The sequence below is a fragment of the Panthera onca genome, chromosome A2 (genome assembly GCF_046562875.1).
Source record: "Panthera onca isolate mPanOnc1 chromosome A2, mPanOnc1 haplotype 2, whole genome shotgun sequence".
In the NCBI taxonomy this organism is placed as follows: domain Eukaryota; kingdom Metazoa; phylum Chordata; class Mammalia; order Carnivora; family Felidae; genus Panthera; species Panthera onca.
In genome coordinates, this window is record NC_138340.1 from 18,902,887 (window position 1) to 18,927,996 (window position 25,110).

The 25,110-nt window shown below is 55.9% G+C and overlaps 3 protein-coding genes across 17 annotated transcripts; 1 reads left to right on the forward strand and 2 right to left on the reverse strand.

The window, feature by feature from the left end:
* Nucleotides 1-1,774: 1,774 nt before the first annotated feature.
* Nucleotides 1,775-13,243, reverse strand: CDHR4 (cadherin related family member 4). 10 transcript variants are annotated; one of them, XM_060631039.3, is made up of 19 exons: nucleotides 9,672-13,241; nucleotides 9,139-9,323; nucleotides 8,852-9,014; nucleotides 8,684-8,775; nucleotides 8,054-8,164; nucleotides 6,594-6,697; nucleotides 6,263-6,399; nucleotides 5,796-5,979; nucleotides 5,544-5,697; nucleotides 5,194-5,287; nucleotides 4,686-4,889; nucleotides 4,466-4,605; nucleotides 4,094-4,244; nucleotides 3,794-4,014; nucleotides 3,422-3,564; nucleotides 2,867-2,923; nucleotides 2,675-2,765; nucleotides 2,420-2,447; nucleotides 1,775-1,923 (listed from the first exon to the last, which is right to left on the reverse strand). In XM_060631039.3, the coding sequence occupies exons 1-19, from the start codon at nucleotides 9,718-9,720 to the stop codon at nucleotides 1,868-1,870; spliced, it is 2,364 nt and encodes a 787-aa protein (XP_060487022.1). In that variant the 5' UTR covers nucleotides 9,721-13,241; the 3' UTR covers nucleotides 1,775-1,867. The 10 variants fall into 10 exon arrangements, 7 of the variants coding, with proteins under 7 accessions (XP_060487022.1, XP_060487021.1, XP_060487023.1 ...); XM_060631038.3 differs by having other exon boundaries at nucleotides 2,420-2,450; nucleotides 9,672-13,240; XM_060631040.3 differs by having other exon boundaries at nucleotides 1,817-2,450; nucleotides 3,500-3,564; nucleotides 9,672-13,243.
* INKA1 (inka box actin regulator 1) lies at nucleotides 13,157-15,054 on the forward strand. 2 transcript variants are annotated; one of them, XM_060631043.3, is made up of 2 exons: nucleotides 13,157-13,485; nucleotides 14,234-15,054. In XM_060631043.3, the coding sequence occupies exons 1-2, from the start codon at nucleotides 13,273-13,275 to the stop codon at nucleotides 15,023-15,025; spliced, it is 1,005 nt and encodes a 334-aa protein (XP_060487026.3). In that variant the 5' UTR covers nucleotides 13,157-13,272; the 3' UTR covers nucleotides 15,026-15,054. The 2 variants fall into 2 exon arrangements, with proteins under 2 accessions (XP_060487026.3, XP_060487027.1); XM_060631044.3 differs by having other exon boundaries at nucleotides 13,452-13,563.
* A 189-nt stretch (nucleotides 15,055-15,243) lies between these two features.
* Nucleotides 15,244-24,316, reverse strand: UBA7 (ubiquitin like modifier activating enzyme 7). Of its 5 annotated transcripts, XM_060631031.3 has the most exons (24): nucleotides 24,084-24,315; nucleotides 23,831-23,999; nucleotides 23,594-23,728; nucleotides 23,389-23,495; nucleotides 22,961-23,051; nucleotides 22,758-22,887; nucleotides 22,457-22,554; nucleotides 22,217-22,363; nucleotides 21,603-21,785; nucleotides 21,317-21,424; nucleotides 21,079-21,159; nucleotides 20,843-20,998; nucleotides 20,585-20,750; nucleotides 20,299-20,504; nucleotides 20,136-20,200; nucleotides 19,604-19,787; nucleotides 19,456-19,530; nucleotides 19,026-19,209; nucleotides 18,473-18,555; nucleotides 18,099-18,191; nucleotides 17,815-18,006; nucleotides 16,129-16,227; nucleotides 15,951-16,051; nucleotides 15,244-15,458 (listed from the first exon to the last, which is right to left on the reverse strand). In XM_060631031.3, exons 1-24 carry the CDS (start codon nucleotides 24,137-24,139, stop codon nucleotides 15,329-15,331), a joined length of 3,039 nt encoding a protein of 1,012 aa, XP_060487014.1. In that variant the 5' UTR covers nucleotides 24,140-24,315; the 3' UTR covers nucleotides 15,244-15,328. The 5 variants fall into 5 exon arrangements, 3 of the variants coding, with proteins under 3 accessions (XP_060487014.1, XP_060487016.1, XP_060487015.1); XM_060631033.3 differs by lacking the exon at nucleotides 21,603-21,785; XR_013554210.2 differs by lacking the exons at nucleotides 15,244-15,458; nucleotides 15,951-16,051 and having other exon boundaries at nucleotides 17,815-18,029; nucleotides 24,084-24,316.
* Nucleotides 24,317-25,110: the final 794 nt, after the last annotated feature.

The following is a 25,110-nucleotide window of genomic DNA, read 5'->3' on the forward strand; positions in this document are numbered from 1 at the left end:
TATATGGGTTTTTTTGTCACCCATCCTGGAAGGGAGGGGTTGTCCAGGTTCACTGGTGAGGAAACTGAGGCGCAGATGGGGGAGGCCTGGCCAAGGTCACGCCCCTTCTGGAAATGGAGGCACCGGTTCTCATACCTCCTCCTACTGGCATCAGAGTATAATTTCCTATTGCCAGTGGTTTCTCCACCTTTGCCCCTCATCAATGGCAAGGTGCAGCCCTGTGTGCTCCTCCAAGCAGTCCCTGGCCCGTTGCCCACGTTTGTCCTTTTGCCTTGAGTTCGGTGCCCAGCACAAGCCCTGGCACACAACAGAAACTCGTCTCTTCCTTCCCTAGAGCATCTTGTCTTTGAGTACCTGTGACACAGCTTTTGCCCTGGACTGTCATGATCTATCTCAGAGGCTAGGAGTCCCAGGAAAATGGTTATCCCTGGCCCCCCATTCAAAGCACCTAACCCTGGGCTTGGTTTCAGGGTTAGGAACTCAAATGAAATCACACAGCCTGGACTCACATCAAGTGCCAGAACTAGCTAGTTATGTGACTTTTGAGGCTTAGTTGCCCCATCTGTAAAAGATAACAAATGAGCCCTTAGAGCAGGATAAGTGCTCAGAAAAGTCTGCCTGTAACACTTCAGGCAATAGCCTGCTCTCAGGTTGTCCTGGGCAAGCTCTAACACCCTCACTTTTGGGGGAACACCATGAAGCATACTTTTCCCACAGAAGACACTTGGCTTTTTCCCTGACTGGGACACCATAACTGGCTCCGGAAAGGAGGTCCTCCATTGCCCTGAGAGGGTTCAGGTCCACAGACTTGACACGGGGGAGAAGATTGAAAGAACTTAGGGATACCTCAGGAAAGGTAGCCTCTACCCAGACAGCAGGTCCTCTTGGAGAGCTGGCAATAACCTGAGACCTGATTTGAAGCTGGGCAAGGGGAATGAGCTAGCACTGCATCCAACAGAACCTGCCCTCCTGCACGTTATTGCAGGCCACCTGGCTAAGTGCAACAGCTCAGCTCAGCATAGGAAGGGATAAGGGCCAAGACACCAGAAGAAAGAGATCAGGAAGAAATAGGAATATCCCGTCTGAAGGGGGCTACCATCAATCCCTCATAGCCATCCATGCCACAAGGGTCTCAAGTCTGCACCAACCCTCACCTCAGTGCAAAAGTTCAGATCCTTCCCAAGAAAACCACACACAGTTGGCAGAGCCCTAGAGGTTGGTGGGGGCCTTCAAACAGCAACAATGTATTCCTTTCAGTGGGAAAAGGAAGTTCCTGGGCCCTCCCCATCTGCTAGAGCAGGTGGTCTTTGAAGGAACAGGCTGATTGGAGGCCTCTGTCACAAGGATAACAGCCTCTTACCTCTGCATTAATCATGATCAGCCAGAGCATCATACAATGCCTTCTTTAAAGAAAACTAATCTTGGGGTGCCTGGGTGGCTCAGTCGGTAAGCGTCCGACTTCAGCTCAGGTCACGATCTCACCGTTTGTGAGTTCGAGCCCTGCATCAGGCTCTGTGCTCTGTGGTGACAGCTCAGAGCCCGGAGCCTGCTTCAGATTCTGTGTCTCCCTCTCTCTCTGCTCCTCCCCCCACTCACACTCTGTCTCTCTCTCCAAAATAAATAAACATTTAAAAAATTAAAAAAACTAAACTAAACTAAACTTACTACTCCCTAGAGCCTTCCCAGAAGGCAAGGCACTCTCCAAGTGAGAACAAGGAAGCTCAGATCCCAGAGCCTCTCCCACAGATGGTTTTCAAGGCTGGGACTCTTCTTTTGTAATTTTGTTTATTATTGAATCAACTTAAAAACTCAGCAGCATGATCATGGGAAGAAAAAATTCCACAAATAGTGAAGCAGCTTCTTGTCTTCAGAGCCAGCGCCGGGCTCCTGTGAGCGTGTTGAACAGGTAATCTCTGCCTGTGCCTGAGTTCAAATGGTCAGGAGGGAGAGAGGGCACTGCTGGACTCAGCAGAACAGCCTCCTTCCCTTAAAGGTAGGGGAAGACATTCCAGAACCCTTGGTGAGACCCTCCTTCTGCTTGATCCAACTTGTCCCTTCCCTCCTTTCTCAGCAATCCTGTGAGGTCTAGCTCAAATGCACAGGAAGCATCCTTGATTTCCCCAAACTGAACACCAGCTTCCCTAAGCCCAGTGCCAGATTAATCTGCCATAAATCACTGATGACAGTGTAATATCTGGGGGCCTTTCCCCTCACCACCGCTTCTGCCATGGGCAGGAACCAGACCAGGTCTGAGTCACCTTCTGGCCCAACAGATGTTTGAGAAACATTGGGGTGAGAACAGACCCCATTCAGGGAAAGAGTAGATAGTGGATGCCTGGTGGTAGGAGGAGACGCTGAGATGGGGTAAGGAGAGAAAGTGGACCCAGGTGAAGAGTAGTTTGGGAAAAGGGGGACTCACGGGAGTCCTGTGCTCTGCCATCAAAGTGCTGCTGATGGGAAGAATGAGAGGGGGTAATGAGTTGAGCCCTGCCCCCAGGAGCAGGTGGAGGTCTGCTCCCATAGGGGTCAGAAGCCCACCTCCCTCCTCCATTCTGATGGTGCTGGCATGGGCTCTACCACAGAGGTAGCCAGCCACAAGGAAGGAAGCAGGCTTGGGAGGGGAGTCCTCTAGAGCAGCCCAGTGCCCACTATACAGGATGGTATGTTGCCATACCAAGCTCAGGTCGACACTGCTGGGTGCCTGGGACATCTCCATTCTCGGTGCCTCCATGAACCCCTGAATGGACTCCTCAGTTCCCTGGATGCTGGGGCAAAGTAAAAGCACGAATACAGGATAAGGCTCTTGGCCCCAGGCTGAATTTAAGAGATGGACTCTCAGGCATAGAGGTATGCAAAGGAAACTGACCCGTTTAGTAGCAAAGCCTGGGTTGGTTTGCTTGGTGTCTGATGCATCTGGACCAACCTAAAATGACAGGAGGAGGGACCAAGCAGTGAAGGCTGCAGACCTGCTGACTCCAGGAACCAGCACCATCCACCTGCCCCTGTATACTGGAGATAGCCAATGTCCATATGCAATGCCTACATTGTTACCCCACCTTCCCCTGGGTCAGTCCTGCGCCCATAAAAAACTCACCCTTAGGGGCAGAACAAGTGTCAAGTGGAGGATAGGGGTCAGGAATAGGGGCAAACGCCCAGTGCATGATAGACTCTGAGTGTCAAGCACTGGGTCTCATCCACACCCACTCCATTCCAAGACCAAGCTGTGCCAACAATGGAGACAATTTCCCCCTAGTGCCCCTCTGCCTCTAACCTGATGACCTCTGGAGGGAGAGCAGCCCCCATTAATAGCAGTTTGCCTGCTCATAAACTTGGGCATTGTCACCAAATCTTGGTGAAAGCACCTATCACAGATGAGGTCCATTAACGGGCTGGGGCAAGAGCTCAGGAATAAGAACCCTACCCCTGGAAGAGCCTGAGGAGGAGCCAGCCCAGAGCCAAGACAAAGAGGGCGCTGGTCACTGTCAGCACCACCACAAACCAGGGCTCCGGCTGCCAGAAAGCCTCTGTGTCAGTCACAAGCAGGGGTGTCATCACTGAAGGCACCTGAAATGGGGGCCACAGCCCTGGCAAAATGATCATCCAGCCTTCAAATCACTCCAAGGGTTGGGCTACCCCACACCCCAGAGTTGCTCTTCTGTATTGCCAGGCTCCTTATGTTCAACGGTTCCCTCTGGAATGCCTTCCCCCATAGTTCCACTTGGGGAAACTGGATCTCCTTGCCCTTCAAGATCCTTTCGTCCTACCCCCCAAGGTCCCAAGGACCCCCCCTCACTGTGGATCTGTGGGTGCGGGTGGCCACCGTGCTGGCGCTCCAGGGAATTAGATGCACACTGACGGTGGCTGTGGTACTCAGGTGGGGGATGGAGGGACCTGCATCGGCCACACGGATCAACAGCTCATAAGTATAGAACTGCTCTGGCCAGAGAGGCCCCAACAAGATGTTGTTGTACACCAGGGTGGCTCCTTGCAGGCTGAATCGGTTCTGACTATTCCCTGAAAGCAGAAGAAGGGGACCGTTGTTGGCCTTGGCCTGCTCCTTCCCCAACAGCCTGGTGGCCCCCATGATCCTCACCTCCCACAATGCTGTAGGAGAAGGCCAGACGCTGTGGCTCCTGAGGAACCCAACATGACACCTTGGTCACCTCCACACTATGGCCCAGGAGAGCGTAGATGGTGAGTTCCTGAAATGGAGGCTGACACTCGGGGGCATGATCGTTCACATCCTGCAGGAATATAGCCAGGTCACCCCAAATCCTCAGGCCAGCCCCTCAGTCTCCTCCAGAGCCTAGGTGTCAGGCAACAGGCTCCAAAGGTTTCCATAATGAGGCACCATCCCTCTTCAACCAACTAACGGAGGAAACTTAGGCACAGGGTGGAAAAGCAGAATGCTAGAGGAAGATGTGAACACTTTCCAATTTTGCCCAAGGCCTCAGGGCTCAATTACCTCAACCTCAATGGTAATTGTACAGGAACCAGAGCGGTGGTGAGTGGGGTCCTGGTCTTGGCCATGGTCAATCAGCAGGACATTGAGCCTGTATAATGTCTGCAGCTCATAGTCCAAAGATCCCAGGAGATGAACCTCCCCTAAAAGAGATGCCCACAGCCTCAGCCTGCAGAGTCAACTCTGGTTCCAACCCTCCATCCCAGCCCTGGGGTGGGAGTACCACTGAGACGGTCCACAGAAAAGATGGTAGGCCCGCCAGAGATGTAGTACTCAATGTTGTTGTGTGGGTAATCCTTGTCCATGCCCACCACAGAGCCCAGCAGAGTGTGGGGCCCTGCATCTTCCCGGATCCGGAACTTGTGTGGGACACAGGCTGGGGAGAACTCGTTCACAGGAGTCACCATCACCAGTACTGGCACCTCAGCTGGAGGCCATTTGACAGTCAAGGAGCTGGCATGGGGTGCCCAGCCATTCTCTAGGGTCTAAGGAGGGAGACATGGCCCTGCCCTGGGGGTTTAAGGAGGGAGAGGGTCTGGAAGGAGGACGAACAATAGCCATTCCTCCCTGGGTGGGGAGGTGTCTAGGAGAGGAGACATATGTCCCACCCTAGGGAGACAACTGTGCCCTATTGATTTCTGTGGGAGGAGAGGTGACCCTATCTTAAGGATGGGGAGAGAGGTACAGAACAGCCCTGTCCTGGATGTCCAGCCCTGGGTATGGTTACTCACTGGTCATCAGGGGCCGACCACCATCGAGCACCAGGATGGAGGCTGCATGCTGAAAGCAGGCCCCACGAGCGTCACAGTCCAGTGTGGCATTCACCTGGCCAGAGGGGCCACAGAGTGAGGCTGAGCCAAGGCCTGGAAAAGTCTAGAGGCACACTGGGCCACCTCAGGTCAGGGCAACCACACATGGTCAACCCTGAGCCTCTGCTTTCCAGCTCTGTGAGTGCAGATTGGCTCCACCACCATCTCCCTCACGGCAATGGTCTCAGCTCCCACAGACCTTTGCCCCCCGACCCCTCCACCTTACAGTCCCCAGCACCCTGCATGTGGGTCAGGAGGCGGGGACTGGGCACCTCCAGGACCATGTCCCGAAGGCAGAGGCTAGCTGAGCCAGGAGGGCTGTGGAACTGCAGCTGGTAGTCGAGGATGGAGCCGGGAGAGTCTGGATCAGCACAAGTGAAGGTGTTCAGCACGGTGCCCACCGGCGTGGTCTCGGGGATTTGAGTCCTGGGAGCAGAATGACGGCGGCAGGGCAAAAGTCAGTCTGGACCAGGAGAACCATGGTTCTCACCCCTATAGCTTACGTAAGGTTCCTGTATACTCACACCAGCATCGCTGGGAGGCAGCGCGGAGGCCAGCGGTTGACCGAGCGCACGTTCACCGTGAGCTCGAGCTCCACGCTGGCCCACGGCCTGAGCCGTTCGTGGGCCTTCACTCGCAGTCTAGTGACCGCCGCGCCCGGGGCCTGCGCTAACTCCAGAGGCGCGGTGGTGCGAATCACACCGTCGGCTGGGCGGGGTAGGGGCGGGGAATGCTGAGTTTAGACCCGCCCCCAGGTCGGTTTGGTCCCCACCCTCACACCTAATCCACCCTCAGCGGGAGGGGGCTGAGTCTGGCCACCCCTGCTGCCTCCTCCAAGGCTCGCCTCTAATTCTAGCCCGGCCCCCAAACGGCACCGCGCCCGTGTCTGCCTGGGTTTCAGCCCCGTTTCTCAGCAGGGCGAGGAGGTAGTGCGGATCACTGTGGACCAGCCTGGGAGGCATCCCGCACCGCTCCCCACTATGCCCCTCACCACGTCCGATGGAGAAGAGGGGGCAGGGCACCGGGGAGAGGATTTCGTAGCGCACGTCGAAGCCCCGGGCCCGGACCTGAACCACCTTACCCCCGGGGGGCAGGTCCTCCAGGATGGTGATATTCGAGGCTTGCTTCCTGGACCAAAAGGGGGAAACTAGCTATGCCCTCTCCCGCCATCCCTGGCCCTGCCGGCGTGCCCCTCCCCCGGGGCTTCCCTCATACCCGAGCTAGCTGGGGACACCCCAGCAACCCCACCCCTTAACCTCACTCCCAATTCCCTGGGGCTAGGCCATGTCTCCTTCACTGTACTCGGGGTAGGGGAGCCTTACAGGAAAGAGATCAGGCTGGAGGGAACAGGCAAAACTTTGACCTTGAGCATCCCAAGGCAGCTTCGATTTTGTCCAAAAGTCACCAAAATCTGAAGCTGGAAGACCTGCAGTGCACACAGAACAGTAAGGGAACTACAGTGTGTGTATACCTGTATGTCTGTGCCCAGTCGTCCTTTCAAATAGCAACCGCCCCCCCCCTCACCTGGGGCCCTCCACAAGGAGCCCCCACTCCCACCCCATGATCTCTATGCTTACAGGCACTCCTTTAAGTCCCATTCTTGGGGCCATAAATATTTCCTTTAGGATGCAAACAGCTCAAAGAAGTGTGATATCTGAGTTATTCACAATGTGACATCATTTAGAGTTACTAAGAGCCAGTCACTAAAACATGGAATTTTAAAGAAGGAACTTCTCAGGGCACCTGGGTGGCTCAGTAGATTAAGCATTGGACTCTTGATTTTGGCTCAGGTCATGATCTCACAACTCATGAGTTTGAGCCCTGCATAGGGCTCTGTGCTGACAGTGCAGAGCCTGCTTGGGATTCTCTCTCTCTCCCTCTCTCTCTTCTCCTTTCCCACTTGCACTTTTTCTCTCAAAACAAATAAATAAACTTTTTTAAAAAAGGCATGGAAATTTTAAAGAAAGAATTTCTCAGGACTCCTGGGTGGATCAGTTGGTTAGGCATCTGACTCTTGATTTCAGCTCAGGTCATGATCTCATGGGTTGGTTCGTGAGTTCAAGCCCCGCATCAAGCCTTGCATCTGGCTCTGCTCTGACAGTGCAGAGCCTTCTTGGGATTCTTTCTCACTCCCTCTCCCTCTGCCCCGCCCCTGCTCACACTCTTTCTCAAAATAAATAAACTTCAAAAGCAAAAATCAAAAACAAAACTTTTAATGTTTAGTTTTTTTAATGTTTATTTATTTTTGAGAGAGACAGAGACAGAATGCGAGTGGGTTAGGGGCAGAGAGAGACACACACACAGAATCCGAAGCAGGCTCCAGGCTCCGAGCTGTCAGCACAGAGCCCGACGTGGGGCCTGAACTCACGAGCTCATGACCTGAGCTGAAGTCGGACGCTCAACCGACTGAGCCACCCAGGCACCCCGACAAAACTTTTAATGTTTAAAAAAATAATAACAACAAAGGAATTTCTCTAGCCTTCTCCAGACTGTACTAGCCACTTTACCCAGAACTTTCTCTTCCTGTGTGAATGCTCTGAACATTCTCAATTCTATTAGAGGCATGAGGGGCTCCCTTTTCTTTCTGGAACTCCAGAACCCATCACAGAACCAGGCAAATGTGGGAGAATAGCCATCATGTGGCAGCATGTACAGGTGGCTATGTCTGAACACGGGGCAGCAAAATCTAGAAGGCCAAAAACAAACAAACCTCCAGGAAGTGGTGGCTCTGTCCATTGTGTGCCCCATCCATGGGTATCCCCAGGTCCCAAGTCATGCTCACCTTTTCAGCCTGGCCTTTGAGGCCCTGGGATGGCACCAGCAGCCAACCTTGACCATTGATGGAGAAAGGTCCAGGAAAGTATGGAGGGTCCTGGGCACTGATGATATTTATCTGACAGGACAGAGATGCTGGAAGCCCCAGCCTCAGCCCCCAGTACCCCACAGCATCCCTGCCAAAATCCCCCAGCAACCTAGCAAGTACCTGTCCACACCAAACCCTCCCATACCCCGATACAGGGTGGGTCCCCAACCTCCACCCCTGGCCCCGATCCTCAATCTTCTCTGGTTTTAAACCAATTATTTTGCTTTTCAAACTGCATTTATTTTGGGGATTACAAAAGTAACACAATTTTCAGGGAGAATTCAATACACACAGAGAACATGAAAGAACACATGCCCCTGAGATGTCCTTATAGGAACAGCCATGGTCTTTGGGGATGGGCAGCCATCAGCGGCTCTCTCCAAGAACATAGATCACGCAGAGGCTTAGCTGACACTAAAGCGTTCCTCTGCTGGGCGGTGTGTGTGGGGGGGTGGTGGCTAGAGAGGGGCTGGGACAAGAAGGGGCCCGGTTTGGTCTCCCCATGTGCCTCTCTCATTCTGTCTCCCACTACCTATGTGCTGGGCTCACCTGGGCACGCTGGACTTCCAGGCCTGGCAGCAGCAGAGTGTACAGTCTGGCCCCAGGTGTGACTGTTTCCAGAACCTGAATGATTTCTCCAGCTAGCCAGAGGAGAGGTCAGGGAGGCTCTGTTCAGGCCATGCCTGCCCACCCCCTGCCTGCTGCCCCTGGCCTCACCTGGGCTGGCAAATCGGCCAGCACATGCACTATGACCAGGGTCCCGCCGCACATTCACAGAGAGTGGTCCCTCCATCACATGGTTGCCACATGTGAACCGCAGCTGCAGCTTATAGTGATTCACCGATAGAGCATCCAGCCGGGCCGAGCTGCTTAAGGTCACCTGTGGCAGGTAGGCAGTGCATGTGGGACTGTAGGCTCTCCACCCCCCTGTACTGCCTGTGGCTTTGTGAATTTAGGGACTGCCCATGTTCCTCCGTGGCTCCCATCTGTGCCCATGACCCTACCGTGCCCACATAGATCCCCTGCCACCTGGTCAGGCTGGGTGGGTTGAAGAAGGTGGTGGGTGGCTGCACATGGACCAACTGCAGGGTGGGCATGTGAGAAGTGCAGTTGAAGGAGAAGGACTGAAGGATCGTGCCGGGTCCCTGGCTCTCAGAGACATTTATGAACCAGGGCAGGCAGTGGAGTTCTGTGAGGAAGAGACAATTCAGACCGGAGGTCCCCCCACACACAAGCATAGTCCTGACCTTCTCCCTCAGGGCCTGGTCGCATCTAGGGGCCAAGCAGCCAAAACTCTTCCTTGTCCCCCATATCCAACAATGGCACAGCTCATTTCACAGACGTGAGCACTTGGTTGAGGAAGCAGACATGATAAGAAATGAGGGTCAGGAAGTTAGATCTTTGCCCTTTTCCCTTGCTCTCCCCCAGCCCCTGCACTCCATGGTAGCTTATCCAAGAAGGATCACAATTCCACTCCAGTGTGGAATGGGGGGGATGGGCGTGAGAACTGGGGTTCCCCCACCCACCAACTCCTCACCAGAGACAGTCAGAGCAAGCAGAAGCGCCAGGATCCTCAGCAGTGCCATAGTGGCCTCAAGATGCAGACAGCAGAGGAGACTCCAGAAGACCAGCCGTGTTTGTCAGGCTCACCCCGTTGTCAGGTGAGTCGCTTAAACAGAGCTGGGCAGGCTGCACTCCTGAGCCTCCCAGATTCTAGCTCCGCCCATCCCTGGTGACTTGAGCTCTAGACTCCAGACAGGCATTAAGAGGTCTGGACAACCCCAGGTTTCACTGCTTCTGATGAATCCCCCCGTTCTTACTACAACCCAAAGGAAATGTTAGGGGAAAAGGATCAAACTTCAGGTAGGGGAACTGAAGTTCAGGGAAGTAAGTCTCAGTCATGCAGTCCTTGGAGACAGCACAAGCACAGCACCCAGGAAAACTGGGCTCAGGATTTGCTACCCCACAGAGTCCAAACCCCAGTTGCCCACTTCCCCTCACCATTAAAACTTTATCTGTCTACAAAATCTGAGCCCAGCCATCAACAAAATCTCTTAAAAGTTGTCTACATTCAAGAAGCAAAAAGAATCCTTGGTGATATAAATCAAATTAGTGGTTATGTGGGGGGGCGGGTATCAACTGGAGGGGGCACAAAGTGGCCTCTTGGAGGAGCTGGGGACAGTTTCTACCTTGATCTAGGTGACAGATGCATAAGTGTCTACAGACTTTAACATTTATTGAGCTGGGGGCGCCTGGGTGGCTTAGCTGGTTAAGTGTCCAACTCTTGGTTAGGCTCAGGTCATGATCTCATGGCTTTGTGGGTTTGAGCCATGCATCAGGCTCTGTGTTGCCAGCATGGAGCCTGCTTGGGATTCTCTCTCTCTCTCTCTCTGCCCCTCCCTCCACTTGTGCTGTCTCTGTCTCTCTCAAAATAAATAAATAAACTTTAAAAAACATTTATTGAGGGGTGCCTGGGTGACTCAGTCAGTTAAGCATCTGACTCCAGCTCAGGTCATGATCTCACGGTTTGTGAGTTTGAGCCCCACGTCGGGCTCTCTGCTGACAGTTCAGAGCCTGGAGCCTGCTTCAGATTCTATGTCTCATTCTCTCTCTGCCTCCCCACTTATGCTCTGCCTCTTTCTGTCTCTCGAAAATAAATAAATGTAAAAAAATTTTTTTAAATTTATTGAGCTGTACCTTTGAGAGTTGTCCAATTGTTATATTTATGCTATATGTCAATTTTTAAATTTTTTTTTCTTTTTTAAAGTTCATTTATTCTGAGAGAGAGATAGAAAGAGAGAGAGAGAAGAGGGGCAGAAAGAGAAGAGAGAGAACATCCCAAGCAGGCTCCGCACTGTCAGCCCAGAGCCTGATGTGGGGCTCAAACTCATAAACCTGTGAGATCATGACCTAGGCCAAAATCAAGAGTCAGACATTTAACAGACTGAGCCACCCAGATGCCCCAAATTTATATGTCAATTTTTAAAAAGTTGTTTACACTTGCTCTTTCCAATTCTTCATCTCTCACTTGCTTCTGCCCACTATCATCAAGTTTGTCTCTCCCTTCATGAAACTGCCCTGTTGGAGTCCTCAGAGACCTGCATACTACCAGCTTCAACAATTCATTCTCCAATCTTATCTCCTTGGTAGCATTTGACACTTGCTCCCTTGGCTCCTAAAGTGCCCACACTCTGTTTCCTCCCACCTCCCCAGCTGCTCCTGCTTAGCTCCTTTGCTGGTTCTGCTTTCCTACTACCACCCAGAGGAGTGTTCCAGGACTCAGTCCTGACTGCTGCCCTCCTCTGTCTATACTCACTTCTCCCATCTCCAAGTCAATGGCCTTAAATACCATCCACTCACTTTGCCTCCCAGATCTAAGGCTTCAGTGCTGATTTCTCTCCCAAATTCCAGAGTCACATACCCAGTGGCTGACCCGGCATCTCATATAGGATGTCTAACAGGCATCTCAAGGGTCACATGTCCACAAATAATCATTTGGTTTTCCTCCCCAAACCCGTTCTTCTCCAGTCTTTCCTGGATCAATTCACAGCAATTCCATCCAAGCAGTTGTTCAGGCCAGAAATCTAGGAGTCATGCTAGATGCTCCTCTTTCCCTACTCATATTCATACATCAGCAAAACTTGATATTAACTCCAGAACATACCCCAAATTCACCCCCTTCTGTGCCCCAGCCCCACGCAGACCCAGGCCCTCCCTTCTCTTGGTGGATGAGGGCAGGAGCCTCCACTCTCATTACAGAGTGGTTCTCCCAAAGCAGATGGGATTATCTAAACAGGAGCCAGCCCAGGTCATTCCCTGCTCAAAAGTCCCAGTGCTCCCCCATCGCACCACAAACAAATCCCTATATTTCTTTCTAAGGCCGCTAGGAGACTGGTTTTGCTGATCTCCTCATTCCCCCAACTACCACTGTCTAGACACTTGGTCCTTCTTTGTCTTAAGCCCTGTCGAAATCCTCTCTTGTCCGGGCCTTTAACTGGCTGATCCATCTGCCTAGAATACCCCTCTTTTTTTTTTTAAGTGTATTTTTATTTATTTTAATAGAGATATAGAGAGCAATTGGGGGAGGGGCAAAGAGAAAGGGAGACAGAATCCCAAGCAGGCAGTAGTACGCTGTCAGCGCAGAGCCCCATGGCCAAACCGTGAGATCATGACCTGAATCAAAGTTAAGAGTCAGACCCTCAGCCGACTGAGCCACCCAGGTTCCCCTAGAATACCCCTCTTCTTTATCTCCCATGATGGTTCACTCAGATCACATACAGAATGCGGCCTCCTCTGAGTCCCCTCTCCCAAACAAGCCCGTCTGCCCCCCATTTCCGGTATTTTTCTGTCTACTGATTAGTCTTGTCTCAAGTTAGACTGTATCCTCGAACCTAGCCTTGGATCCTGGAGTGGTCTCCAGGAACGGACTCGGACCATTCTGGGCAGAGAGCGCCGCCCTAACCCTCCTGCTCTCACTCTCCGTAGGCTAGTGGTGCGGGCAGAGGGAATGCGGATGTTGCGGCAGGAATCGCGGCTAACCGAGCCCTCCCCACTAGAGGGCGACCCCGCCTTGCTTGGCCCAGATGCAGGACCGAGAGGGTGCGGGCTGGGCTTTGGCTGAAGCCCCTCCTCTGTGCTGCCGCAAGGTCCAGAGCTCCTGGAGTCCTCATTGGGGCCGGACCCTCCCATCACTTCCAGGGTCTGTCGAGGCCGGTTTCAGGACCGAATACAGTAGGTCGCGCCCGGAATGGGCCACAACACTGCTAGATCGACGGCTGGGGGCGCTCTGTCCTCACGTGGGCGTAGCCACCGGATCCGCGAGCTCTTGAGGCCCCCTGCGGGAGGGACTGCAGTTCTATCCCGGGAAAAACGGGGAAGCTGAGGCTACTGCGGGGAAGTGACTTGTCCTAGGTGAAGCAGCGAACCTGGAGTGAGCTCAACCGCCCAGGGTTGTCGGGAAGTCCCAGGCCAGACCCGCCCGGCTTCGAGACACAGCCCAGCCCCTCGCCCCCAGAGCTCGCGGGGAGTGGGGAGTGGGCGTCGGGCACATCCACCCGTCAGTGCCCGAGGGGCGGGACCACTTCAGTCCCTCCCCGGCCCCATTGGCTGCAGCACCAGGGGCGGGGCGCGGCTGCCAGATGTTGGGGCGGTGGCGGCGGCGGGAGCTACGGAGAGCGAGGAGCCGCGGCGCCAGTCAGAGGGCCAGGGTGCCGCTGGCCGGCCCGCTGGGCCCGTTCCGCGCCGGTCCCGCTGGAGTTCGAAGAGGAATTGGCAGGCCTGGCGGGGGCTCCGGCACGGGCATGCATAGCGCTCGGCTTGACAGCTTCCTGAGCCAGCTCCGCTGGGAACTGGTGAGACTTGGGAGCGGGTGTGGCTTGTGAGGACGCGTGTGGGGTGCCCAGCTGCCGTCCGGCCCGAACGACACACGGGTAGGGGGCCGTCCCGAGTGCCCATCCAAGGCGGGATGGGGGCGGGGAGGCGCAGATGGCCCAGATGGCCCGCATCGGGTTTCGGACTGTTGGGGGCTGCCCTGGGCATCAAGTAACAGCCGCCCAGCTGGCCAAGCTGCTGGGGCGGCGGAGGGAGGTGGCGGGGAGAAATTTGTTTTGGGGCTGAGCAGGGGGCTGCGAGGGACTAAAGAGGTGCTAGAGCTGCTATGGATGCCTTCTACCCCAGGCTGATCTGTACTTCTTCTACCCCCCACCTGGCAAGTGCTCTTTCTCTGAAAGACGCTGTGAGCTTTGGGGAGCTGAATCCCTCAGGAAACAGGGGATGCTCCCCCACCCCCAGCCCTGAACAGGACTTACTTCCCGATGCAGGCGGGCCCACAACCCTGCCTCCCTCCCTGGTGGCGGGTACTGACTTGCCCAGCTCTGCGTGCTGCAGCCTGCCGGACTGCCACCAGGTCGGCTGACGCGAGTCACACGAGCTACGTGTGCCAGCGCCCCCATGACGGCCCTGTGCCCACTAGAGGCCTTGCTGCCCAGGCCTGCAGGCCTATCCAGTCCTCCTGGGGCTTCTGCTTTGGGACTACTCTGGCTAGGTAGGCAGGGGTGACAAGCACTACCCTTCCAACTTGGGCCCTCTCTTCCTCCACAGCTGTGTGGCCGGGACACTGGCTCACCCCCCATGTCTGGCCCCCTTCCACCATCCCCCAAACCTGGCCCAGGTGTTTGGCTCAGCCATGGACTCAGGGCCTCAGATGCCTTGGAAGAGGACTCAGTCGGCTGTGTGGAAGAGGAAGAAGGTATGGTGACAGGAGACAAGGGTATTGCCTTGGGGAGCCCAAGGGAGCATGTCCTGGACTGGGACTCTGGCTTCTCTGAGGTGTCGGGCAGCACATGGAGAGAGGATGAGCTGCCTGTACTCCAGCACCCAACACCCCCAGCATGGCCCCCCCATAGACAGCGCCTCTCGGCCAGTGGCATTCCTCTGCCTAGCAGGGCCCCTGTGGCCGGTGCACCACCTGCCCGTCGACCACGGCCCAAGTCTACACCAGACGCTTGCCTGGAGCACTGGCAGGGCTTGGAAGCTGAAGACTGGACTGCAGCCCTGCTGAACAGAGGTCGCAGTCGCCAGCCCCTAGTGCTGGGCGACAACTGCTTTGCTGACTTGGTGCACAACTGGATGGAGCTACCAGAGGCAGCAGGTGAGGGGGATGATAGTGGTGGGCCCCGTGCCCGTGCTCGGCCCCCTCAGTTCCTGCTTGGGCTCTCTGAGCAGCTGCGGCGCCAGCTGGCCAGGGCACGCAGGGCTGCTATGGCAGGAAAGCGACTGTCATGCCCACCTCGCCCGGAACCTGAACTGCCTGCAGATGTCTCACGATTTGCAGCCCTCATGAGCTGCCGAAGCCGCCAACCCATCATCTGCAATGATGTCAGCTACCTCTGACCCTGCCCTCCAGCCTGGGACAATAAAGACCTTTCTCTGGTCTATCCTGGTTCCATACCCCTGAGGCTCTAGGAGGTGGCCCCAGCCCTTTGAGGCGCAGCCACGCAGGTGAAGCTAAAGAGCCTTTTCCTTCCCTGCAGGGGTCCCTGTCATGCCCACATCACCCACCCTGTGAATTACTGCCCCATGTTTTGCCATCCATCCTCTCCACTTACACCCTCCTTCAACAAGCATTTATTGAGTGCCTACTGTGGGCTCAGGATGCAGGGCTCGATAGAGCCAGGTGATAGGGCTGCTGCCTTGTCACAGCTCGTAGTGCAAGGGTGGGAAGGTAGTGTCCTCCTCCTCACCCTCACAGCTGAGCTCCAGCACCAGCATCCGCTGCCCAGGCTCAAGCATCCGGCTTGTCACCTGCTGCACCAGTTTGGTCACCCTGGTAGTGTGGGGTGGGGGGAAAGAGGTTGGGGGAGATTGGGTAGGTGAGCAGTGGTAGGCAGAGTGACCTGACATGGACCAGGGGGTGCTGATGGGCCATAAGGAGCCCAAGCCAGGGGCAGGAGCAGCTTAAGACAGGAAACATCTGAAACTATTTTAGGAGCAGCAGGCAGGGCGGGCAGGAGGCAGGAAGCTGTGAGTCCCCTGGGAGTGGGCCGTGAAAGGGGGGCTTAACAGGGTGTGGAGGAGCTAATGGGGGGTGTGGAGGAGCTAATGGAGCCGGCCAAGCAGGCAGCTTGGAGGCCCCTCCTCAGGCTTTCAGCCCTCACCCCACCCCCAGCCCATTTGCCGGCTCCATTTGGCAAAAGAAAGCTTCAGGAGGGTGTGAGAGGCCCAAATGGGGTTGGGAGGAGGAAAGACTTCATCATGTCTCCCACCTCCAACCTCCAGGGACAGAACAAGTCCTGGCTAAAGCCAGGTGTGGGCTCACCTAAGGGCCAGGTGCTGGGCCTGCTTTTCAGGTGACCATCCTGCTGAGTAGAGTAGGGCCTTGCCGTGCAGCAGCATCTTCACCCTCAGCCCATACCGTTCCTAGAGAGAGTCAGGTCAAGTGCCAGCTAGACCAGGCTGGGCCAAGACTGAAGGCGAGGAGGAGGAATGGGGCTCACCTGGAGGTGGGCCAGCAACGACTTCAGGGTCCTTTCTGGCTGCCCAGCAGGCACCTTCAGGCGGTCCCAACAGGTCCAGGTCCATGTCAGGTGATGGCACTGGGGGTGGTGGGGGGAGGAATGAGAAGCTTCTCACACACACCCTCCCCCTACCCATTACCAGCAGCTGATGGCCCCTTTCCTAGGGGAGGAGCTGGACTAGAGGCAGGAAGCAGAAGCCCCGGGGCGGGGGGTTGGAAGGTGGGATCTGGGCCCAGAGTCTCAGTACCCTCCCCGCCTATGCTGGGGCCAGCACAGGAAATGGGGCTATGGGGCCCCCGCACAGGGAAACAGGCAATCCATCACACAGGCTGGTTGTATGTGTGTGTGTGTGTGTAGGGGGGGCGTTGCTTCCTGAGGAAACAGGAGCAGGGCCGCTGCAGTCTCCGATAAAGCAGCTTGATCCTCAAATGCAAGGCTGGAAGCTGGGGGGTACATCCTGCCCCCTCATCCTGTATTGCCAGGGCCTTGGGCTATGTGGGCACAGAGTATCAAGGGGCACAATGACCACTAGGGCCCCACTGGCTGAGACCCCAGCAGGGACACAGTCTGCAAGGGCCTCCTCTTCCTGTCCCCTTTCCTTCCCCATTTCAAAAATCTTGGGATTCTGGTGACTGGAGCTGAGGGTGGTAAGGCAGCCAGGACAGACTCCCGCCTCCAGAAAGCACAGTGGGGTCAAGCTGAGATGAGGCCAGAGGTGAGTTGGGGGGGATCCTCCCTTGCTCCCTCCCCCTCTACTGCAGACAAAGGCAGCTTATGTGCTAGAAGCCCTTCACAAAGGGGCTCTGTGTACTGTGCCCTGAGGGACCCCAGCAAAAGCCCAGTGCTGGCCCATGACCTCTCCCCTCTCCCTTGGTGAGGGTATTCTCTCCACCCCCTCTCCTGTGCCCCAAGAAAATGCCAACTAACTACTGCCTAGCCTGGGCACACAGCCAGGGGCATTCACAGCCCTGCACTCGAAGGAACACACATGGACACAAGCCTGGGAATGCCTGCATGTGTACTCACATGCACACCCATGCAAGCCCACATTGAAGAAGAGTCCTGTACTCCCATCTGGCACACAGATGTGCCAGCATCCTCCCTCCATGGCCACAAACCTCAGGGCCAGGGATGCCCAGACCCCTGTGCACTTAGATGCACACAACCCCCCCCCCCCCCACAACTGGTGAGCTCAGTGGCCTTTAACTCAGCTTGGAGAGTGTGGGCCAGGATCCCCATGCCATGCAGGCTGAAGTTAGGCTCTGTTTGGGGCTAGGGCTCTAGTCCTCCCTCCCTACCACCTCCCCCTTAGGGCTGGTGGAGGCTGTGAGGGATATCTGGCTCCACTAATGAGTTAAAGCTGCAGCTCCCCCAGACCCGGGCTGTGGAGGGATGGGGGTGGGGGTGGCTGACGGCTGCTTCCTGTGTCTGACAGGTCCCAGTCTGGCTTCACAGCAGGAAGGGGGCTGGAGGGAGTCTTAAGGACTCCCCCAGAGTCTGGGTTCTGGTACAAACCCAAAGCCAGAGTAGAGCCTGTTTCGGTAGGTGCAAGGAGAACCCAGGCCTCGTGTGTGTGTGTGTGTGTGTGTGTGTGTGTGTGTGTGTGTGTGTGTGTGTGTATGTGTGAGTGTGTGTGTGGGGGGGGGGCGGGTGTCAAGGGCTCACCTTCTGGATGGCTGGGGCGCAAGGCACCCAGCGGCTAAAGCGGTTTTCAGCCAGATGCAGGTAGCTGTGGCGAAAAGCACTGAGGGGCCGTGGCCCATTCACCACCTTATACAGCTCCAGGCCCACCAAGCCAGCCACAGCTGCTGTAGTGGTGGCAATGGCTGGAATAATCTGGCCCACAATTCGCTTGCTCTGCCAAGGACAAGAGATTTGGTCTGGGCCCAAAGTGTAGGGCTAGGGTTTGACCTCTACCTCTAGGCCTGAGCCCCAAAGGGCAGAGTTACCTGGGCGTGGTTGGCAGGGGGGATCCCATAGTTCTGAGCTCGCAGGCTTGCTGCCGCTGCCACAAAGTCCACATGGAAGTTGCTATCATTGTCCTGTGAGGCCCAAGTCACAGTCATGTTAACACTGCCCCAGAGTCCCTAGCCATGGCTGACCACGTGTCACTGTACAGGTCTTCCCATAATTCTGTGGGATGGATGCTTACCTCTCCCCACTTATCAGGTAAGGAAGCTGAGGCTCAGGGAAGGTGATCTGCTTTTGGGGTCCTCCTGGGAGGAGGATTCAGGCCAAGGGACTTCAAAGCTACTTTCCTAGCTCTTGAACTTCCCCAACAATCTTCCCCAACTTGTCCCTTCACCCCTACTTGGACTCCCACCTTCTCAAACTTCAGGGGCTCGAGGGGAGGGCTCCCGCTCCAGACTTCCAGGACTTTGTGCAGTTTCTTCAATTGCTCAGGGCCTGTCAGAGGAAGGGGGTGGAAGTTCTTAGCCCCTACCTTCTGTGTTCTCCCTGGAGCCTGGTGCCTATTCTTGGTCTCTCCTAAGACTAAATTGCCACTTTCAGGGAGACCCCCTGAATGATAGTGCAGTCTCCTCTCAAGCAGCCCCAGCCCTACTTGTGTGTGTGTGTGCCTGCATGCATGTACCAATTATCTCCGTCCTCACCTGGGGAACATAACTAGGTTTGTGGGGGGGTTTGCTGAGAATCTGCCATGGGAATAGAGGTGCAGGGGTATGGGTAGCAGGGAGAGTGCCTACTGAGGGGCTAGAGGATGAGCCCAAGCCTTGAGAGAAGCAAAATCAGAGGGCCTGAGAGATAGTGATTTGGCTGCAGGGTCCCCAGGCCCCATCTTCCTTCTGCAGCATAAGCTGAGGACAGGGCTATGCCTTTGGATGGCAGCATAGGGGGCCAGAGGTCAGGAGCCTCACCAAACTCAGCAGAAGCCCGAGCTAGCTCCAGGTCGTTAGGAAAGATGGGGACCAGGTTCTGGGAGACGGGCAGTGGCAGCAACTTCAGTAGTTCCCTGAGTGCAGTCTGGTCCCGTGAGCCAGGCAGTCCATGCATCTGGGCATACAAGTTAGCGGCCGCCAGCACATAGAGGAGGTGTGTGTCCTGCAGTCAGAGCAAGAGCATGGGAAGATGCATGGGTAGAGCGAGCATGTACAGGTACATGGGCTAGGGGTCACCACCCATTTGTGGATCTGTTTGAGTGTCTGCCTCTGTGTCACACGTGGACACCCACATGCGCACAAACACAGCAATCTCCCTCAGCATCTGCTTATCTCTGAAGAACAGGGGCCTACTTCTGCTCTGAGGGGTCACATCCCCATCTTGGGGTTCCTAAGGGACCCCACTTACTTGGCTGGCATCAAACTGCAAGGGCTGCGGACACTGTTTGGAACCTGACCAGAAAAGAGTTCCATCCTCAAGCACCTAAGGAAATGGAGGCTGCTGGGCTCGGTCTGGTTCCCCTGAGCCCTCAGCCTCCCAATCACTAGCTACCCACTTTATCAGGTGGGAAACGATTCAGGAGCTGCAGGATGCCATCATGGAAGCATAGTTGCCAGTGGCCAAGAGCCCACACCACACAGTCTTGCCAGGTCTGTGGACGCTCTCTTAGGACACCCAGCACCTCCTGCAGCAGGGTCAGCACCTTTAGCCCATCTGGTTCTGCCAGAGAAGTGGGTGCCCTGCGGACAGAGGAAGGGTTTCGAGGCTAAAGCCCTGAAGATTCTGGTGGTAGGGGCTAGCTAGGGGTAGCCCTCTGGTGCTAGAGGGCTCCCGTCCACCCCTCTTATTTTATTTTTTTATTTTTTTAAGTTATTTATTTTGAGAGAGAGAGAGAGTACATGGGAGGGCCAGAGAGAGAGAGGGAGAGAGAGGATACCAAGTGGGTTCTATGCTGTCAGCACAGAGCCCAACAAGGGGCCCCAACTCAAGATCCATGAGATCATGACCTGAGCAAAACCAAGAGTCGGATGCTTAACCGACTGAGCCACCCAGGCGCCCCTCCCGTCCACCCATCTTGGTGGCCTTACTGTTGGTGGCGGTTGATGGTCTCAGCAGACAGACGGAAGAGCCCCTCAAACTCATCCCGGGCCCACTGTGGGGGAGAGAGGAACCATGAGGTGTCACACAGGGAATCAGTCTACAGCTGAGGACTGAGCTGGGTGGGCTAGGGCTTTCTGGGGTGCATCCTACCTGCACGGTGTGCTCGACTGTGCTGGGGAAGTGCCGCAGGGTGCAGACAGGGTAGGTAGCATCCTCAGAAGCTATAGCTGAGGCAGGGGCTCTGTAGGTCTCAGTCACACACGGCATGAACACTGAAGCATGTCCCAAGGTACCATGTGTCCCCGCCTCCAGCAGTGGCTTCAGATAGTGGGTGCAGCGAGCAGCCACATAGTGCCCTAGTAAGAGGGGCAGAGGGGCAGGAGTGGGGCTGGCACTGCCTTGACCAAGGGGCTGAGTTTCAAGGGCGAGTGCTTACGGGCCTGGAAACTGTCCAGGGCAGCAGCCACACCGTCCACACGGGAGAAGAAGTTGTTCCCATAGATGTGCTCTGTAGTGGGATCCAGTGGGTAGATGAGTGGGGTCACCTGCAAGTCTGAGTTCAGGCGGCGAGCAGCCTCTGCAGCTACCTCTGCCTTAGGCCTCTGAAAAGAGAGCAGGAAGATGCTGGGGGTGTTGGGGGGCACTGTGGGAGGACCGTCCAGGATGCTAGGTGTGGGTAGGGGCCGGCACTCACACCAATGTCCTGGGTCCTGAAGAGGAACTGACGGCTGAGATTGGAGCGCTCTATGTGGTCCATGTCGGCAACAGTCACTCCCCCGCTGGCGCCAGCCCCGAGGCCCACTAGGGCAAAACCTTTGAGCAACTCACAACCGATAGCTCCAGCACCCACCTGCCAGCAGGAGCAGCCTTAGCCAGAGGGCCTGGCCCGGCCCTCCCACAGACATCTCCCAACTGGACCACAAAGCTCACCAGGAGGTAGTGCTGGCGGCTCAGCTTCTCCTGAAAACCAGCCCCAAACACTGCAATTTGCCCATCATAGCGACAATGTCTCTAGGAGACACAGACAGGGGTCAGTGATGGCCACTGGCCTGTGCTGTGTCTCCGTCTTACGCTAACTTTTCCAGGTCAGGATCTCTGGATCGTTCTTCCTGTTCCTTCCCTAGTTCTGAATTTGGAGAAAGCTTGCACCCCTACCCCAGGTTCTTACCGGAGCACAGTCCTCTGGTTTGGGATGGGGCTCCCCGTCTTCTGGAAGGCAATCGAGGGCATCAAAGTAAAGCCACTGGTCCAGGGGCATGAACTTCCCGGAGATTGCCTAGAGGCCAGCATTTTAGTGTAGGGACTCCTGCCAGCTCCAGAGCCCCTAGGATCCTGGCTGGGCTTCACCAGATTGGTGAAGCCTCCAAGGCCACTGTCTGGTACTGGGCACTCTCTGGCACCCACACTTACCTCCACACCCTTCCCAGTCCCACCCTGCCTGTGCCTGTGCTCACTTTCAGCACTTCCTGGGCGGCCACCGCACCCAACATGGCTGCCATGGGGCTCAAGCCACCAGCACTACTCAGGGCGACTGTCTGCACGAGAGCCTCATCCAGAGGCTCTTCCAGTGGCTCTCCTTCTGTCCCCTTCAGTGGTTCCAGGGACTGGGCCAGGCCCACCACCATCTCTGCGTCAACCTGTGGGGTAGAACTCTGTGGGCACGGCAGCCCTGGCCTGAGCTCCATTCCCTGCTCAAACCCTTCATGCAGCCACCCCCCATTTCCAGAGAAGTGGAAGCAGAGCCTAAGTGTGAAGGCCCCAACCAGTTGCCAGACTGTGCAGCACCACCAGAGAACGCCTAGACAATGCCCTTGAGGGCTTCACCAACATGGGTAGAGATTTCACCTCAGAACTGAGTGGTTAGGAGGTGGCGGGGTCCCCAGCCTTTGTGCCTGGTACTTTCAGGGACCCTCTCTCTGGCCTAGAGACAGTGTTATCATTTCCTATATGTAAGTGGGAAAATGCTTCTGGGATTATAACTTGGGTCTGTGAGATAATCATTGTTGCCTCCTGGCAGGTGAGACCCCAATAAGACAGAGGCTCAAGGAAGAGCAGAGGGGCCACTCACAGGATCCCAGGGCCGGGGCAGGCCGCCATTGAGGTGCTGGAACTGGTGCAGGGCACGGAAGGCCTGATGTAGGCAGCGGGCGCGGCGAGCTTCCTGGGAACTCTGGGCCACCACACGGGGCTGGAGCAGAGCTACATCCATGGGCTTCTGTAGCAGGTACTTAGCTCAGGGTCAGGTTCAGAAGACTGTGGGCCCCTTGAGGCTCCCAAGCTCCCCTACTTCAGATGCACTTGCACTCACATGGCTCACAGTCTTGGGCCTCTTGACCTCAGTGACAGTCCCACCACTCAAGTAACAGGAGAAATTTGCTGTGTCCCCAATCTCCAAGGTTCTGTCCCCTAGGGGAGATCCAGCCTCGTCAGTATGATCTCTGAACCGGAGTAGTTCTTTATACTCTATCCTGTCTTGCATCTGTGTCCTTGACCTTGCTCCATGCTGAGGAAGGTGGAAGAGAACCTACCCCCAAGGACCAGAGCCAGGCTGTGTGTGCCCCCAGTTGGGGCTTGGGTGCTGGGCCTGGAAGTGGAGAGGGTTGGCTTACCGTGCACGTGGATAGGCCGGGGATCACAGCCATTGAGCTCCACCATGCCCTTAATGCCCGAGAAAGTCACCAAATCCCCATCGCAGAAGTTGTGGGCCTCTTTTTTCAGAGTAAGAATTCCAGGGGAGCCCTGGAGAAGAGGAGGCTTGGTTCAGGGGTGCCCTCCTTGGTCAGCAGGTGAGCACCCACACTTCAACACCCACCTGGGAGATGTGCTGGATAGCAGCTGTCAGGGGTTCTGCCTCTGTAGGATCCTGCACAGTGAAGTCCTCACCAAAGTCACAGAACAACTGCCTGTGGTGTGGTGGCAGGTGTCACTGAGACGGCTCAGTGGTTAATCGCCATGCTTGTGGTGAAGCGTGGGAGACACTAGGGCAAGCTCAGAGAGCCAGCACTGGGAAGGGATACTGGGAGAGGCTTGGAAGCTAGAGTTTGAGGGACTCACTGGAGCGGGTCTGGAGGCTGGGGTGGAAGAAGCAGAGGGGTGGGACTGGGGACCAGAACCAGAAGGGGATGCTGGGACAGGCCTGGGGCTAGGTGGAGAGGCACTGGGGCAAGCCTGGAGCTAGGAATAGCACTGGGACCAGTTGCTGCCTGTGATGTGGTAGGCCAGGCAGGTAGCCTTGCTCACCCCACAAGGCCCCGGGTATCGGCCACCAGAAAGCAGACTCCGAGCTTGTGGCATAAAGTGCCCAACTTCAGCTGCTCCTCCAGCTTCGAGGTGGTCAGCACCACTACCTGGATGGACCCCGTGATCAGCAGCGCCAGAACCGCTGCTCAGCTCAGGGCTAGAGGAAGGGGCTGGGCTCACATGGAGAGGGGGGCAGGGAGGGTACCTGGAAGTCCAGCAGCAGCTCCTCGGTGATGTCACCTGTGTGGATGCGTACCTGGACAGCTCTGTTAAGCTTAGCCACAAGTTCTTGAGATGCCTCAGCCCTGCTTCTTTCCAAGTCCTGCTCTGAGAGGAAAAACTAGAGAGGGACACAGTAGTCTGGCTTGAGCACGGAGATTTCTCTCGGGTCCTTGGTCTGGGAAGCATAGCCACCCACCCCACCACCCCGGCTGACTCTCACCTGGGCAGCCAGGTCAGACCAAGAGGTAGGGTGGGGATCATGCAGAGTGAGGCTGCCCACACCCATCAGGACCAGGTTTTTGGCCACCTCAGCCCCCAGGCCCTGAAGGCCTGACAGCAGGACCTTCGCTCCCTGAATCTTCTGCATGGCCGGCAAGTCCAGCACATACCTGCGGATGGGGAAAAAGAAGGTAGGCGATCGGCGACCAGAAGTCAGAAAGCCACCCCATTCCCTTCCCCGCCTCGGGCCTCACAGCTGCCGTGAGTATCGCTCCTTATCCAGCAACTTGGAGGTCTCTGGGACAGCCATCCTGCGGCTGGACAACAGGCTGCAGCGCTTATAGACGCGGTCGCTGCGTGGGAGGCTGTGCTAGCAGAGGCCAGTGCCTCACTGTGGCTAGTGCACACAGGCACTTTGTCTACGGGACTGAAGGACGATACCAGTCATAGCTTTCTTCCTGGCTCCTCCGTCATTTCAGGGGAAATGAAAGTGAAAGTAAAACTAGACTGAGCCGGCTTAGTCCTGCTAGTCCTGCCTCCAGACCATCCTGAATGGTTCTGGCAGCTGTAAGTCACAGGCAAAGTGGGACAGAACTCCTGGGTCTATTTGGCCGCTGTGAGAGCAGGTATCTTTCTTGAGGAAGGAAGCCACGAGAGGGATCCATGTGGGCTGGAGGCGATGGTCTCCTGTGGCTCTCTAGATGTCCCAAACCTCAGGCCCCATCCCCCCCAGTGTGGCTGCCTGAATGGGCTTCCTGCCCACAGAGTGCTGGCAGGAACCCCCGTGTCCTGAGGACTCACCTTGTCCACCACACAGGGTAGAGCCAGTCCCATCCCAGAGGCTGTGGGAGCTTATGAAATTACATTGTCCTGCCCCCGGGGCCCAAACCACAGACCCAGGTGGAGCCTGGCATCTTTGGGAATATCCACCTGCTTGGCCCTGGGCCAACTCCTCAGAGGATAAGGATTCCCCCTTGCCCACAGCTGCCAGCCTAGGACAGATGGCAGTCCTAGGTGACCAGTCAGGGATGAGTCTTAGGACTCAAAGAGGGTGGTCGGTCTCTGAGTGCCAGACCTAAGAGTGGCAGCCATGATCACATGTGTCCTTACTTTTCATTTGAATTTTTATTTTGAAATAATTATAGACTCCAAGGAAGTTGCAAAAAACGTAGAGGTCCTGTGTACCCCTCACCCACGATGTGTCCTTCTGCCTTCTTTAGGAACCAGGGGCCAGTTCTCCAGACGACAGACCATAGTTCCCCACAAACCTGCACAGTAGCT

Coding starts and splice junctions, on each gene's coding strand:
- CDHR4 (XM_060631034.3), bottom strand. CDS start 9,720: ATGGCACTGCTGAGGATCCTGGCGCTTCTGCTTGCTCTGACTGTCTCT. Junction 8,776..8,851: donor TGGCCGATTTGCCAGCCCAG/GTGAGGCCAGGG, acceptor TCCTCTGGCTAG/CTGGAGAAATCATTCAGGTT. Junction 5,980..6,262: donor CCTCTTCTCCATCGGACGTG/GTGAGGGGCATA, acceptor TACCCCGCCCAG/CCGACGGTGTGATTCGCACC.
- INKA1 (XM_060631043.3), top strand. CDS start 13,273: ATGTTGGGGCGGTGGCGGCGGCGGGAGCTACGGAGAGCGAGGAGCCGC. Junction 13,486..14,233: donor GCCAGCTCCGCTGGGAACTG/GTGAGACTTGGG, acceptor CTTCCTCCACAG/CTGTGTGGCCGGGACACTGG.
- UBA7 (XM_060631031.3), bottom strand. CDS start 24,139: ATGGCTGTCCCAGAGACCTCCAAGTTGCTGGATAAGGAGCGATACTCA. Junction 21,425..21,602: donor CCGCCCAGGAAGTGCTGAAA/GTGAGCACAGGC, acceptor GCTGGCCTCTAG/GCAATCTCCGGGAAGTTCAT. Junction 18,556..19,025: donor TCGGGCTTCTGCTGAGTTTG/GTGAGGCTCCTG, acceptor TTCCTCTGACAG/GCCCTGAGCAATTGAAGAAA.